Source organism: Saccostrea echinata, unplaced genomic scaffold (genome assembly GCF_033153115.1).
Source record: "Saccostrea echinata isolate AGI-Se365-2 ecotype Australia unplaced genomic scaffold, CSIRO_AGI_Sech_v1 ptg000015l, whole genome shotgun sequence".
In the NCBI taxonomy this organism is placed as follows: domain Eukaryota; kingdom Metazoa; phylum Mollusca; class Bivalvia; order Ostreida; family Ostreidae; genus Saccostrea; species Saccostrea echinata.
In genome coordinates, this window is record NW_026889764.1 from 9,636,096 (window position 1) to 9,652,831 (window position 16,736).

Below are 16,736 nucleotides of genomic sequence, written 5' to 3' on the forward strand. Positions count from 1 at the left end.
ATTAAAAACTAGTGTATGATGCCCAATGAATGAATTGAGGCTGATGCTAATTTTAGTTATAGTTATGACTGAATGCTGGTACTGATCCGGACTTTTAGTCTAAATTCAATTTTTATCAGTGGATAAATGTATGATTTCATGTACGAAATAATAGAATACGTGTATGTAAATGAACATATCTTTGGTTGACAACAGAATTTGAAAGACTTGGAAAAGGGATGAAGTCTACCCGAGGGAATCACCACGATTGTCTACGATTGTGAATGATTGCTTTTTCGTCAGAACTTAAGCCCTTTTAAATTGATAATATTCCCAAATTGTTAATGCTATATCAGCATTCTAGTTGAAATTTATATCTACAGTTGAGAAGAACAAAATGTAATTCCAAAATCTAACAAGGACATGCCGACATGCCTCTTCCTTGATGTCAAAATTAATGTCTTCGTGTGGGATTTATATACCATATACAGTATTCATATGAATGATTCTTATACTTCAGTCATTAAAATGTGATAGTACAGTGTACTTAAACGTTTTTTACTTTTTTTTTTTTTTTTTAAATTAAACTATAGATAAAATTCAACCACAAGTTTTAGTGAGCAATTGGATGGTGTAATTTCCTTAGTGTATTTTCATTGAATCTTTAATTTGAATTGATTGGCTATTTTCGAAATCTTTATTCAATGATTTGTTTCGATCATTTATATGAATTATAAGTTCCATGTATCTAAATAAGGCAGATCAGTATTGCGTTTGTAAGATTCCATCCATGCAGTTTGTATCATCTGCATCTTGTGTTACTGTGTATGTATTTTGTTTTTCATAAACCAACTATATGTTTTGTGTAATACTTATTATTTTAACTTGATACTTCATTGCATTTTTGTTGTTGAATGTCGCAAATGTTATCAAATAATATTAGTACAAGGGATGATCAAAAAGTTTTGCGAGCTAATTGAATTACTTCCATAAAAGAACGAAAAATAGGTTGCGATGTATATTATTTTCTAAAGTAGTCCCCTCCGGTTTTAATGCATATCTGCTATCGTTATTCCCCTGCGCAAATCACGTGGTACACGCGTCAGGTGACAAGCTTAAAGATTTTTCCAAGTCTTATATTCCTTACCATGCAGGTTATTTTTTATAACAAGAATAGTCCATTTATCACAAATAGCCAAATGTAGGCAACAGAATGGGTGAATAAGGATATCCTTTCCCAGAATGAGCAAGGTGACCACTACAATTCAACTACTCTGTTTTGGGTGCGTCATTTATCCAATGTCGATTTAGTATAGACGCCTTCTCTTTATCATAGCTGATATGGTTAAAAGTCTGAAGTAAATGATATTTTAGGGATTCAATAATTATTGTATTGTTAAGATATTCAACTATTTCTTTAACTGTAACTTGGCGATCTTTCACGACAAATTGTTCAACAAGTACACATCTCTTTCCAAGCTTACTTTTACTGAGCTCCAGATACTAAAACGAACATCATTTTTAACCATCTACCTTCCTTCACTAAAATATTCAATCCAATTAATGATTGAACTTCTTGCAAGTCTTTTGTCTTCATTAACATTGTACAAATTATTATATGCTACTGCAAAGGAATTTCTTAGATATAAGTTAATCTTTACAGCCGTTCCTTTCTCGAGTACGAATGAGTGAACATTTTTTTTTGGTCACGAGTCATCTACATATTGACGTTTTCACATTGTGACGTCATAAACAAAGAGCAAAACATTACTTAACATCTCCTATTTATAAAACATGTTTATGACTATATATGTGTGCCAAATTTCATTCTTATCTGAGTTATGGTTTTAAAAATGTAGAGATAGTTCGAGAACTGTTTGATCACCCCTCGTATAGATAACTAAAAGTGCATACATAACTGTATGATCTGATATGTTTTACATGCATTGAGGTAACAAAATAAATTTTGTATATAAAAGAATCAATTCTTTTTGTAAAGGAAAACTGCCCTGGAAAGAGAGACTGGGCTTTTTGAAATCTTTCAGATCAAAACTCTAACACAGTAGTCTTAGGTACCCTAGACTTGATTTTGCAGACAATATTTCTCCGGGGTAGGGAAGAACATTGCAAATTGATTAACCATGTGGCAAGTTAATGCTTCACGTTGTGTTTTATAAGCTGTGTAATATAGTGTTTTCATGTGTCAAACAATTATAATAATCATAGTATATATGAACATTGTACATACAGAAATCTCGAAAATTATGTAAATGAGACAGCAAAAACTACTTGTTTACATGAACCAGTAGATAGTAGTTTCAACCAGAAGTGTTGGATCAAAGACCATCTTTGCTGAGCATAGCTTTGCTTATATCTGCAATCGAGATACACCGAATTCAATGAAATCATTTGCAAATCTGTTGAAAGCTGTTTGCTTAATGAAATCTGCAATGAAAAGGTTATGGTAAAATTTGCTCAGAAGCAGTGAACACTAAAGAAAATGTGGTTGATGTTTGCTTCTGTTTTGTATCAAAATTAGATCCCTTCCTCAAGATCCAATGAAGTCACAACTCATGGGTGTGTTTTATCAATAAGACTAGATGCAATATGTATAAAATTATCAAATAGTTGAAAGTTAATTTCAAGGAGATGAATTGAAATATAAAATAGTGTATAATCAATTAGTAAGTTTAAAAAAAAATCGCTACTTTATATATGCAGTAAAAAATTGCTCATGAATAAAAAGACTTACTGTTTCTTTTGTTTTTGTTTTTGTTTTTTTTTTATTTATTAAGAAATGCTTATGCTAAGTGACTAAAATAGATCGACTAATTGGGAGTATATGAAAGTTGACAAATGTAATAATGAATCAGCCTCCTTCATTATTTCTCACCTAAATACTTATCCGATTACATTTATATAAAAATTCTGATGGTCAGACTTGTATACTCCTCCCCCTTTCATTCACATCATTAATGTAGGTCATTTCGACTACAGTGACCAGGATTGGTTTTAGTATTGTCTGTTTAAATACCCTCCTTTTCCTGCCTAAATATGAAAGCTTTAAGGGGGTGTAGTTGTAAACTCCAAAACAAGGAAGTAAATTCACAATGTACCTGAGTTTCCGCAGTCATGGAGCAAAGAAGATTTTGGGGTATGGAAAGTTTTACTTAATTTATTCAATATTCTTTGTTGTCTTATATATGACATGCCATAAATACGATTATTATATGTAATGATACTTACGATTGTTGTGACTTATTGCAAAAGGAAAGAAATGAAGGTTGAGGAAGAAATACTATATATAATATTTCTGATTCTCGTAATGTATAATATTACTTTTCTTCTAAGATGAATGTGAAATTAAATCCTCCTTTAGAAAAGAGGAATGGATGACTATTGTTGTAAATCATTATATAATCCTGGATTCATAAGTAAACATGAGTTGTCCAGCCCTCGAAAAGTTACAAGCAACACACTAGCAGATCCCGGATGTACATCATTTATGCTTGTAGAATAAGGAAACTTTGATTTTATAAAAAGGGCAGTCTGATTTTTGTTTATTTAGATTTATATCTTCAGTCCATATAAGTGACTTGTTTACTGTTTGAACAACACCTCCGGTTTAAACTTCCTTTGACCTATCACCACTTATGCATACTGATCCCCATTGTAGTTTTATACCCCAATTTGCCTTGATCTGTTAAAAAAATCATTTTGTTGTTTTTTATTTTAAAGCTGATATTGAAAAAGAATATTAAATAAATATGTTTTATTTTTAATGCTTATTGACCATGGGCGATCAAAAATACGTAATTATTGTTCTTGATAAATGCTATGAATTTTGATCTTTATTCGTCAATTTTAAAGCCGTTGAATACTCGGATGCTTTCATTTTAATTTCTGTGGGGCTTTCATTTTGCAATTGAAAATGATTTACATCATCGCAAGTGATAAAGCTGTATTTATCTTGACAAAGTACATTGTATATTTAGTATATGGGTTCTTCAATTGTAAGAGGGGATTTAAAGCAAAATCCTTCACAGATTACTCTTATCGATATTAAATTCGTCTGCGATGTCATATTAAGGAAAGTATATGATAAAGCTTATATAAAATCTCTAATACCGTTTAGAAAAATTGCAGTGAACAAATCCAGACGAAACACAATTCAATTGAACCTTGATATTTATATTTTTTAACATCAGACTTTCAAAATAGTATGACACTTTTTGACCTTCTAACCTTTAACTTGACTTTTGAATCCAATATTTTGTTCTACATCTTTCATTTCAAAATATATTGTTGTCAACAGGCCTTCCAAAAATCCAAAAATATGATTTACTTTGCAACTGAACGCATAACCTTGACTTTTCATCTTGTCCCAGACTTAATCGTACTGGTCACAGCAGCATAGTGGTTGGGCGTTCTCTTAGTGATCGGGAGGCATGGGTTCGATTCTCTTCAAACCTAAGACGTAAACAGAGGCAGTAACTGTCCCTTCGCCAAGCACCATGCACTAGAAGTGAAAGCCACTGGTCTTTCGGATGAGATCTTAAAAACCGAGGTCCTGTGTCACAGTAGGCTTTGGCACGACAAAGAACCCTTACTGCTCAATGGCTCCGAGTGCCATATATAAAGAAGAAGATACGGTTTTAGCTTTATTGTGCCCTAAGAATTTAATGTTTTCAAAAAGTTTTAAAACTGGCTTAATTATTAGTTGAGTATATGACTGAGATAAATCAGGAAAGAATATGGCATGAAGGAGTACCATTCTGGAAATTTGACGTGATGCATTTCTCTATTTTAAACAGAAAAAGCCGCAAAATGACCAATTTCAAGGGTTATTTTCTTTAAGAAAATAGTGTCCACAGCCGTCGCCCACTTTAATTTTTTGATATGTTGTGTAAAATTCTTTGGAAAAAACACATATCTCAAAATCTTTTTGGGCGATGCCTGTGGACAATATTATCTGAAAGAAAATTCCATTGATAATTGGTGTCTTCTGCAACTTTTTAAGAAAACGCACAAGTTTATGAAGTCACAATTGGCATTTAGAAGGCCATGTGAGAAAAATGATTTGTATGATCTTTCTGCATGGAATTTCAATGATTCAGAAAGCATGAGTTTTAGTTTTTTACAACACTTTCATTTTTAATAAAAACACAGGGCAAGTCTTGTATTGAAACCGTACCTTGTTCGTTGAAGCCCTTTACCAGCATATGGTGATGTGTCTATACATCTAGGAGTGAACAATTCTTGAATGGGACGTAAAACAACTAAAAATCAATCAATTATAACATAATCGTCATTGTTTTCTTTTATTTTTTTTCTATTTCATTTGCTATAAAGTGAACCGTTTTATATATATATATATATATATATATATATATATATATATATATATATATATATATATATATATATATATATATATATATATAAAGCACTAAAAACCAACAACACTGTATATGCTAAGTGTCGGATCTACTAAGTAGATACAAGGTCTCGGATGGAAATCTATATAAAGCACTAAATATGACCAACGACACGAACAATAATAATTGTCAAATTTTCGGGACGACCTGTCCCTTCCTCAGGACAAAGAAAAAAGCTAAGAAGTCATAAAAACAAAGGAAATAGAGAAGTAAAAACAACTAGCACTACTACTTAACTACCAAACACTAAATATTTACAATGTTACATGTTTAATTTGGAGTTTATAAACAGTTGTGAACAAAGGAATCCGGAGCGCTGTGAATTGCGTCCGGTGTATCGGGTGTACTCTGGTGAAGTGTGATTTACATAATTGAACGAATTAATTATCGCTAATTAATTACGACCAACAGTAAATCGTACATTGTCTTATTCTTTCAAAATAGCGTAACTTTACATGATAAAAAGAAATTAAAGAAAGATAATATGGAAGGACAATTTTGAAATATGAATTTGGATATATTATAAATTTGGAAATCGGAAAAAAGAAATAAACAAAAATGTAAGCTGTAAATATTTGGGTAGGTTGTTCCAGGATTGCTAATACGAATTAATGGTAAAGTTTACACTATATAGAGAGAATGAACTTGTTTGTTACAATCCGGGATTGGGTCTAGTTCACGTTCATCCTGGTGAAGTCATTAAGTTTGTTAATACCATTAGGGCGGAATGACTTCAGCCTGTGCATCCAGAACTTTTCCTTGCCTTTTCTCTGCGTGCCTGTCCATCTTGGATTATGGTCAATAACCACTACTGTCATGTCCTCCCATTTGTGACCTTCAAGGTTGAAATGTTCCCCAACGGGTTCATTGAGTTTTTTGGTCCTAATGGTAGAACGGTGATTATTGACTCTCCTGCGGAGATCTCCTGTTTCTCCAACATACTGTTTGGAGCAAACTTTGCAATTGATGAGATAAATGCAGTTGTCTGTTTGACAGGACAAATTCCCTAGTATTTTGTAGCTGCGGCCTGTGATGGGGCTGTTAAAGCTGTCTGTGTCAGAGCTAAATGTCTACTTGAAGTCAATTTCAATTCATAGCGCTCCGGATTTCTTTGTTCACAACCGTTTATAAACTCCAAATTAAACATGTAACATTGTAAATATTTAGTGCTTGGTAGTTTAGTAGTAGTGCTAGTTGTTTTTACTTCTCTATTTCCTTTGTTTTTGTGACTTCTTAACTTTTTTCTTTGTCCAGAGGAAGGGACAGGTCGTCCCGAAAATTTGACAATTATTATTGTTCGTGTCGTTGGTCATATTTAGTGCTTTATATATATATATATATATATATATATATATATATATATATATATATATATATATATATATATATATATATATATATATATATATATATATATATATATATATATATATATATTAGGGATGGCAATCGAATACAGATTTGCCAATCGGTTAACCGTAAGACGTTCCGACCGATTAACCGGTTAATCGTAACAATACACTTTTCCGGACATTGTTTTTTAAAATTAATTCTATTGATATCCCCCTTCCTAATAAATTAATATATAAATTAAAAAAGAAAAGAAATACGCCGTTAGTAATATTCTGTTTATGCCTGATCTGTATACTTTACGTATTTTAATTCAATTTCGAAAGGAAAACCATAAAACATCCATGAGATACATGTATCAAGGGCATTGATAACTTACTGACGACCCCCAAATATTACATACGGTCATTCTGTTTTGTCAGCATAAACAAAAACAAAGTTTAATGAGGTTGGATCCTGCTATCAAAAGCATTGAGAAATTTTTTATCACGTATATTTTTAGAATCTACACGCATAGCTCAATTAAATCATGGGGTTTTAATTGAATATAGTTTATTTTGCATTGTAAAATCCAAATTTATTATAAGAACTAAAACATAAGTGAATACGCAGATTTTTTTTTAATAGAGGTCAAGACAAAAATCTTATCAAAAGCTCAGGAACGAACCTCTTTAAACTATTATTTAATTTACAATGTTTGCATAAAAATATAATTTGGCAGATAACTACAAAAGATACACAATGTTATCAGTTCACAATACTCAACGGTGATTTAATTATCATCATTAAAGAAATATAGGACAAGCTGGGTAACGGCATTTTGTTTAAACAGCAATTAACACTGCACAAATTGACCAATTACCCCAACACCTCCATCCGAAGAGTCCTGATAAGTTATATCTAAATACATGTATGTAAAAACGTTATAACTTATCTACATAGATTTTTTTAAATTGCAAATTAAATTTTAATGAAATTTACACATATTTTTATTTTTTCCGATTAACCGATTACAGATTTCCTAACCGATTACCATCGTTCCGACCGATTAATCGGTTAACCGGTTACAAATTGCCATCCCTAATATATATATATATATATATATATATATATATATATATATATATATATATATATATATATATATATATATATATATATATATATATATATATATATATATATATATATATATATATATATATATATTAGGGATGTCAATTCGAATATTCGAGAAAATAAATAAAACTTGGTTTATTTCAAATGTACTTCATTATATTCTCATGAACAGGTTTTGCGTAGGTATTTGGAAGTAAAATTGGATATAGAATATTGTAGGTGTACAATAAGGAATTCTACATTTGATATTTGTCAATGTTTAAAATAAATAATTGATTTAAGTGAAATATGAAATACCGAAATATAAATTTAACAAATGATATCTATACAAGCTCAAACTGAAGAACCAGTTGTTTAACCAGGGGCAAGATCGTCGTTTACTCTTCAGATTTTAAAACACGTAATTAATTACAGTTATCTGCTTAATAAAAGATATAATATAATCTTTGATACAATGTGTTGACAATATAAACAAACACTTCCATAGACAATTTTCCTAGGTCATTAATTTCCCGATAATGATTTTAAAATTTTAAAATCAATATTTAACCCGAGAAAATCAAGTAATTGATGCATTATTCTGAAATTGAGCCCTTTACAATATTACAGGCTGAATTTATCAAAGATGTAATTCAATGATCAATAAAATTTATTTTCATAAGTACATCCTTCACGTTTCTTAGACATTCTAGAAAGGTTTCATTTCGTTGTCCTCGATTCTAGATCCGATCATATTATACTACTGAAAGTACATTTTGTATTATACATTAAAAGTTCTTGTTTATTTCTTTTATACCTTACTCAAAATGAAATAATTTGGAAGATCTATAAGATAAGAAAGTAGCGAAAGGAATCAATGTATCGCTAGTAAATAAAACGGGGATAATTTCAGCACTGTTCTAATTAAAATTTATTACCTTTTTTGTGAAATCTGAAAAACACCGATATTCGAATCTCAAATTCATTTTCGAATATTAACTCATCGAATGAATATTCGAATGTTCGAATATTCGTTGACATCTCTAATATATATATATATATATATATATATATATATATATATATATATATATATATATATATATATATATATATATATATATATATATATATATATATATATATATATATATATATATATATATATATATATCCCATGTTTACCCCTTTATCCCGTGGATATGACTCATTGGATAATTTTTTCATAATCCACAGTTGTGACGTCACAATGGTTTTTGCGTTAGCGCGATGAAGTAAAATAAAGTGGAGTCCTATATAAAACAGTGTAAAATATTGGTTGTGAAGTATTAAACATGGGATAAAAAGAATCTCCCATGATTTGTAGCTGGATATGACTTTTATCCAACTCGTCGCCAAGGCTCGGGGATAAAAAACACACAACTCGTTGGATAAAAATCATATCCAACTACAAATCATGGGAGATCCTATATATATATATATATATATATATATATATATATATATATATATATATATATATATATATATATATATATATATATATATATATATATATATATATATATATATAATATATATATTATTTTAGGATCATTGGTCATCTTTGGGTCAGTTTTGTCAAGAACCTGCTGCTTTAACGGGTAAGAGATTATTTCCAATACTTCCACCAAATACAAATGGTCTCAAAAGTGCAGAGACCAGGAAAAAAGCTTATACATCGGTAAGGTGTCCGTTAGTCTGAAAACATTTTTTTAAAATGCTACTACTTCTCCTACAGTTTTGATCCGATTCCAATAAAACTTTGTACACAGTACAAACGAAAAGATGCATAACTTTATGTATGGATTTTTAATTGCCGTGGTTACTAATAGAAAAGCTGTAAAATTCTTTCAAAATGCTGCTCCATCAACAATTTTCGTCGTTTTAAATTTATTTTTGTACCGTTTATATACAAAAAGACCATATTATGATACATATTCTTTCCGTGTTTTGGAATATTTTGGTTTTGATATTGAAGTACCATGGTGTTGACAAGGTTACTTAAAATTAGGGATGTCAACCAATATTCGAACATTCGAATATTCATTCAATAAGTCGTATATTCGAATATGAATTTAAAAATCGAATTTTCAGTGTGTTTTGGATTTCACAAAAAGATACATATGATTCATAAATTTTAGTTAAAACAGAGCTGAAATTATTCTTGTTTTATTTAGTAGTGATCGCTTGGTTTCTTTTTCTTCTTTCTTATCTTGTCGTCCGCGTGGTGTAGAGTTAGAGAGTTACCTCTGGTGTTCGTGGAGTAAGAATTTGCTCATTACGTCGCGGGTTCGAATCTACTGGTGTCACGTGGAGACTTGTCCTTCGGATGAGACTGTATAAACCTAGGTCACGTGTCGCAGTAGGTGCTGAGACGAAAAAGATCCCCCATTACTCAAGGGCCGTAAGTGCCGAGTACAGGTCTAAATTGGCAGCCATCCACCGGCAAGTGGTGGCGTCTCAATATGAGTGAAAAATTCTCGAAAGGACGTTAAGCAAACAAACAAACGAACAAACAAACTGAATTATATCTTTTTGAGGTATGAAATAATTATACAAGAATTTTACATGTTTAATATAAAAAGTGTTTTCATACCTTTTAATTGTTTAATACGATCCTCTAGAATGGAGGATAAGAAAATGAAACCTTTTTCAGACTATACAAAAAACGTAAAGAGTTTACTTATCAAAATAAATTTCATTGATAATTAAATTACGTTTGATATATACATTGTAGAATCAAACTGTAATACCGTGAAGGGCTCAATTTCAGAATAGTTGCGTTACTTGATTATCTGGGGTTGTACATATTCCTAATTTTTAAAATCATTATTGGGAAATTATTTAATAACCTAAGAAAATTGTCAATGGAAGTGTTTGTTTATTTTTTCAAAACATTGAATCAAAGATTATATACGTTTCATTAAGCAGATGATCGAATTAATCTCATGTATTTAAAATCGGAAAAGTATACGACAATCTAGCCTTTGGTTTGTTTGTTTGTTTGTATGTTGTTTAACGTCCCTCTCGAGAATTTTTCACTCATATGTAGACGCCACCACTTGCCGGTGGAGAGCTGCAAATTTTGTCCTATACTCGGCACTTACGGCCATTGAGCAGTGAGGGATCTTTTTCGTGCCAGCACCTACTGCGACACGGGACCTCGGTTTATACTGTCTCATCTGAAGGACCGGTTTCCACGTCCCACAGTGGGATTCGAACCCGCGACGTAAGGATCAACTCCTTACGCCGCGACTCTAGAGCAGACGCTCTAACCACTGCGCCACGCGGGCGACTCTAGCCTTTGGTAAGACGATTGGTTCATTAGTTGGTGCTTCTATAGATATCATGTTTTAGTTGTAAACACTTAAATCTATTTATTCATTATAAACCCTATCAGATATCGAATGTAGAATCCCTTATTGCACACCTGCAAAAGTCTACATCCAATTTTTCTTCCAAATACTGACACAAAGCCTATCGTGATAGTAAGATGATGCATATATAAACCGGAATTTTTTTATATTGTCGAATATTCAAATATATTCAAATAACTTCACTGAATATTCGAGTATGAATTCTTGACAAAGTTGACATCCCTGCTTAAAATTAATTATATTTAGTACATTTAAAAAAAAATGCAACTCCTCTAACAATTTCAGCCTGATTGATTAAAAGCTGGCACATAATACATGTATTTGGATACATGTTTGTTTAGTATTAAGGTTTTTTTTTTCCATTTCGATTTACGGGAGGCCAGGGTTCGATTCTCGTTCACCGCGCCGCGTCAAATCTAAGATGTAAACAGAGGTAGTGACTGTTTCTTCGCCAAGCGCGCGGTAGTAGAAGTGAAAGTCACGGGTCTTCCGGATGAGACCTTAAACACCAAGGTCCTGTGTCACGGTATGCGTTGGCACGATAAAGAACCCTAAAAAAACGAACCTTCTTTCGAAATCTCATGAAGCAGAATTAAGTGTCTTGCTGTTGACTTCAAGTAGACATTTAGATATATCGATGATGTTTGATCAATTAACAATATTCTTTTTCATTCACAAGTTGATTCGAGATGTATCCCACTGAACTTGCAATAGAAGAAGCCACAGAGTCTGACACATCTTTTTCATATTTGGATATTTTACTAGAGAAATACATGTACATTGATGGCAAACTAAGAACTAAACTTTATGACAAATGTGATGACATGAACTTTTCTAGAGTTAACTTCCTTTATTTATGTAACAATATACCATCGTCACCATCATATGGAGTTTATGTCTCCCAGTTGATTCGATACACAAGAGCATGTTCTACGTACGAACAATTTTTAAGAGGAGGCAGACTATTAACAAATAAGCTGATGATAAAGGATATCAACAACCCCGTTTAAAGTCAACATTTCGCAAATTCTATGGTCGAAACAATGACCTTGTTTGCAAATACAATCTTTCGTCAGGTTGAATGTTGACTGATGTCTTTCATATAAATATTTAGGCCATTATTTTCATACTGAATTGTCTACGGATTTTTCCCTTTACCCGATATCTGAAGATGGGCACACGGCGGTTGAGAAGTGGACAGGGGATTCTTACTCCTTCATGGAATCTGATGTCACCTCTGTTATCAGGGATTCGATTTGACTCTGCTTACGACTTGTATTGTGAGCATCATCACTGTCCGCTATCTTCATATTTCCGACTAAAAATTTATTTACTGCTATTCCCCTTGTTTTTTATGTTCAATTTTAATAAACCTGGTAGACAATTAAGTTGACTTTATCAACTATTTACATACAGGTCATGAGTTCTCTGAATTATGATCGGCTATGAGCGCTAAAAGTTTTTCCGTATATACTGAAGACAGTAATTATGCTTAAGTTTGTGATATATAATTACGATGTCCGGAGTACAGTTTTATCTAAACGAGTTTTCATATATGTAAGATTAAGAGTTTAGTTAAATAAAAATGAAAGACTGCAATAAATAAGGTCTAGATTACATCTTTTGTAGAAGCAGTCAGAAAACATACACTCCGGACACCTCGATATAGAAAAGATTATTAAAGAAGCAACTTTTATAAATAAAGAAAGGAGTATTACATCTAAAACCAAAAGGTCGATCTTCGAGAAAGTTTGAAAGGCTAAACAACACAAATAAATTCTGCTTTTTATTTTACTAGATTGCATAAAATATATCATTAATTATTCAATCCATGGAGCTAAATCGTCGACTAAATAGTCTTCCTGCTTACCTCTTGTACTTCATGTTTACAGAACTGTTTGTCTTGATACAGCTTTGAAGTTTGGGTTCAGCAGTCTTGCTTGTAATTTTACAGAAGATAATTTGAAGTCTTGGTTTACAGGTAAACACTCTTTAATGTTTTTAAAATAACTTTCTCTAAACAGGAGAGATTATTTAGATAAAAAGCGTGTGAATTTTATTTTATGGTTCTTGTGGTTTCAGTGTGTCATAAAGGTATAAACTAAGCTATGTAAACTCAGATTTAAATGAATAATCTTTATTTATTGACCGAAAACTAAGGAAGCTTCTAAGGGCGGCACCAGTGCCTTTTCTTTATTTTTAATTTTCAATTTTAAATTACAAATTAATATGAAACCATCAATTTGAATCACTTAATGTTTTCGATCTAGAATTACAAATTGTTATTTGTGATAACAAATTATTAATTTTTCATTAAAAATTATCATTTTCTATTTGCAAATATATAATTTATTATAACAAAGTATCAATTTATAATTTCAAATTTATATTTTTTTTTTTGTAATTCTATATCTATAATTTATATTCAGAATTAAAAAAGACACTGGGGGTGGTCTTATAAGAAATCATTATAGAAAACAGTTATATTCTGAGCATTATATACTTAATTTTAGGACCAACGAATGGGTTTCCTTGTGAGGAGCAGTGTTCGTTAACAGTGAATACAGATCCAAATACAATATACAGACTGAAGAGGGAGAGATTCTGGCTGAACAATACCATAAGAAGAGCACTAAATGTCAACAACAGAAATGGATGTCAGACTGAAAATCCAGCGATTGATATAGAAGTGAGATGTATTTTGGATGAGTTTGAAGGTAGTATATGTATGTTTCTTCATAATGTTTATTTTAGAACTTCAATTGCTGGCTGCTTGATTTTTATTATTAAAGTTATCACAATTCGACTGGAGTATTAAAGCCTCCTCTCCCTTTTTCGGGGGTGGGGTGTCCCGTTCAGTATATTATGTTTTAATGAATAATATTTATTTGCACCACACTCCTGAAAATGTTTGCTTTTCTTACATTTTATAGAACACAAATAACAGACATAATTTTTTAAAAAATTTTCATGCAGACTACTTTGGACTTTTGTGTTCAAAAGACACTGATTGCTGGAGGGCCAATACATTATGCGTTAAATATGGGAAAGTTGGATCGTGCGAATGTAGGAATGGATTTGTTCGGATTTATGGAGATTGTACAGCAGGTACAAGCATCATGTCCACAGATTATAAAATTGTGTATCGTTCTCTCTCTCTCTATAATGTTTTTGGGTTACACATCCTAATACAATGATTTTAATAGCTGCAGAAAAATTTAAAATGGTGGAAGAAACAAACACTGGAATAATAGCAGGAGTCGGTTTTGGATGCTTTGTCTCTGGCGTTGTCATTAGTCTATGCATTGTCGTCATCTATAGACAAAGAAATGCCCTACGACAGCACAAGTAAGATATTGATGAATTGTCTAGTAAATGGTCGATGAAACTATCAACAACTGTCGATGATGGAATAGCTACGATATAAAGTCACACCAAACAATAGCTATCAATTTGCTTAGTGAAGGCACTTGTTTAAATATTATCCATCTTTGATTTCTTTCAGAGATTCGAATAATGCTGTTGATAATCGTTCATATGAGAAACATATAGAAATTACGCCATCAAGACAGACTCCTGATATGGTATTTATCATTTAAGTGGTATGGTTCCTGACGATATTACTGATATGCTCATTGAAATCACACACACACTCACACACATACACACAATCGGAAAATTCTTATTAATTTCGAAATAATGAGATTTACAATGCTCGAAAATTGTTAAAACTTAGATTTCATTGATTTATTATTGAAAAAGCGAAAATAACCATTTTCCCCGAGACACCTACACAGATATAAAATTTATAACAAACACGCGTTTTTAAGAAAAAAAATACCAATAAATTCTGTTAAGTAATTGTAATTTCCTTTCTTCCATGAGTTTAATTTCTGGTTTGAAATTTCCATTTTTTGTTGTAACTTTTGCCAAGAAGAAGATATATAATTAAATTTTTGTACCAAATCATTTTTCTTCATCGAATACATTACACAGAAAAACTATTAACACCACTTCAAACATTTTTCTTTATCTGGCGATTTTTTTAAAGATATGTTGTAGCATAAAATAGATATAAAATATGTAATATATTATATTTCCATATTGAATATTAAAAGAATATTTCATTAGCGTTTGTTACAAGAAATGAAAATTTAATGTTTCTTTCTGTTTTCTAAACAAAAAGGTATCTCGTTTGCCACCAACCATCAAAGAAATCACCTACTCCAACATTAATGGGGATTCCACAAGTGCAAAAGATGATTTATATAATCACCTGAACGAAGAAGGAAAGGCTACAACTGATTTAGATGATTACATGTATGACCATGCTAATCCTGTCATGGAACAGATCGAACCGGATGAAGATTACAGTCACCTTACAAATGAAAATGGGCCATTACAAAACACGGACCATTATTTCTCTTTGGAAAAACATAAATGTTGACGATCTTATATATATATAAGAATTTTTATACATTTCCTATTGTATGTACCATCAGCGCCAGTGCATATGTACTCGTAAAATGAAAGCAAAAGATGTGACATGCACAATTTTTGCTCTGCTGATTTAGCAGGATCTAGTGTTATTTTGTTAAATAATTGTAAATTTAAAGTCTATTTCTACAACGGTAAACAGATCTCACTCTCTCTCTCTCTCTCTCTCATTTATCCACACACAATATTACCATTCAAGACTTAGAAAAAAATCCAAAGTATGGAAATGTATATATACTTTGGACCGAAATACAACGTAGACAAAATAAGTTCATTATATAACATGTCACGGTACAAAGCAATTAGAGGAAATAGTTACAATTTTTAAATTTATATTTTAAAATCTGTCCCCCCCCCCCCAAAAAAAAAAAATCATTAGGAGTCTGAATATATATAATATTTTTTTTTTACATGTTTATACAGGTTAAAATTTATGATGCCGTTACTTTTCTATTTACGTTTCATATATCTTAGATATAAAATCAAAATTTTCTATTTCCTATTTCTGCCCTATCCAGGCTGAGCTGTGAAACCTGTCCCCTAGCAGTGCAGAAGCAGCTGTAATTTACAGGAAAGTCCTATCTTTATATACAGTAATAAAACAAATAGATGTTTAAAATTTTTTAATTTTGGTTATCTGACCTTATATAAAAAATACGCCATAATGACTTTAAGCGTTCCAAAAATTGGTGTCCTTCATCTATTAAGGTTTTATTGTTTTAGATTTTACAAACCCTTAATCATACTCTTACTCTAACTCCCTTACCAGAGGCACATTCACTGGTATTAGTGCTACCCACCGCTTGTCGAAATCGAAAGTAGCAAATTTTAGCACATCAAATGAAAGTACACATCAAAAATTAAAATCTGTGATGTCAAACGACAGAGTAAACAACGTAATAGCTTCAATTCAACATGTTATGGAGCGTAATACAATACCCAGTGAACTGCAGTC

General features: G+C 31.3%; 1 protein-coding gene across 1 annotated transcript; it reads left to right on the forward strand.

The window, feature by feature from the left end:
- Nucleotides 1-12,455: 12,455 nt before the first annotated feature.
- LOC133188076 (uncharacterized) lies at nt 12,456-15,844 on the forward strand. Its single transcript, XM_061323464.1, has 7 exons — nt 12,456-12,559; nt 13,177-13,265; nt 13,798-14,001; nt 14,261-14,392; nt 14,491-14,632; nt 14,790-14,868; nt 15,471-15,844. The coding sequence occupies exons 1-7, from the start codon at nt 12,456-12,458 to the stop codon at nt 15,729-15,731; spliced, it is 1,011 nt and encodes a 336-aa protein (XP_061179448.1). The 3' UTR covers nt 15,732-15,844.
- The last annotated feature ends 892 nt before the right edge of the window (nt 15,845-16,736 follow it).

Coding starts and splice junctions, on each gene's coding strand:
- LOC133188076 (XM_061323464.1), top strand. CDS start 12,456: ATGGGCACACGGCGGTTGAGAAGTGGACAGGGGATTCTTACTCCTTCA. Junction 12,560..13,176: donor TTTGACTCTGCTTACGACTT/GTATTGTGAGCA, acceptor TCATGTTTACAG/AACTGTTTGTCTTGATACAG. Junction 14,869..15,470: donor CAAGACAGACTCCTGATATG/GTATTTATCATT, acceptor CTAAACAAAAAG/GTATCTCGTTTGCCACCAAC.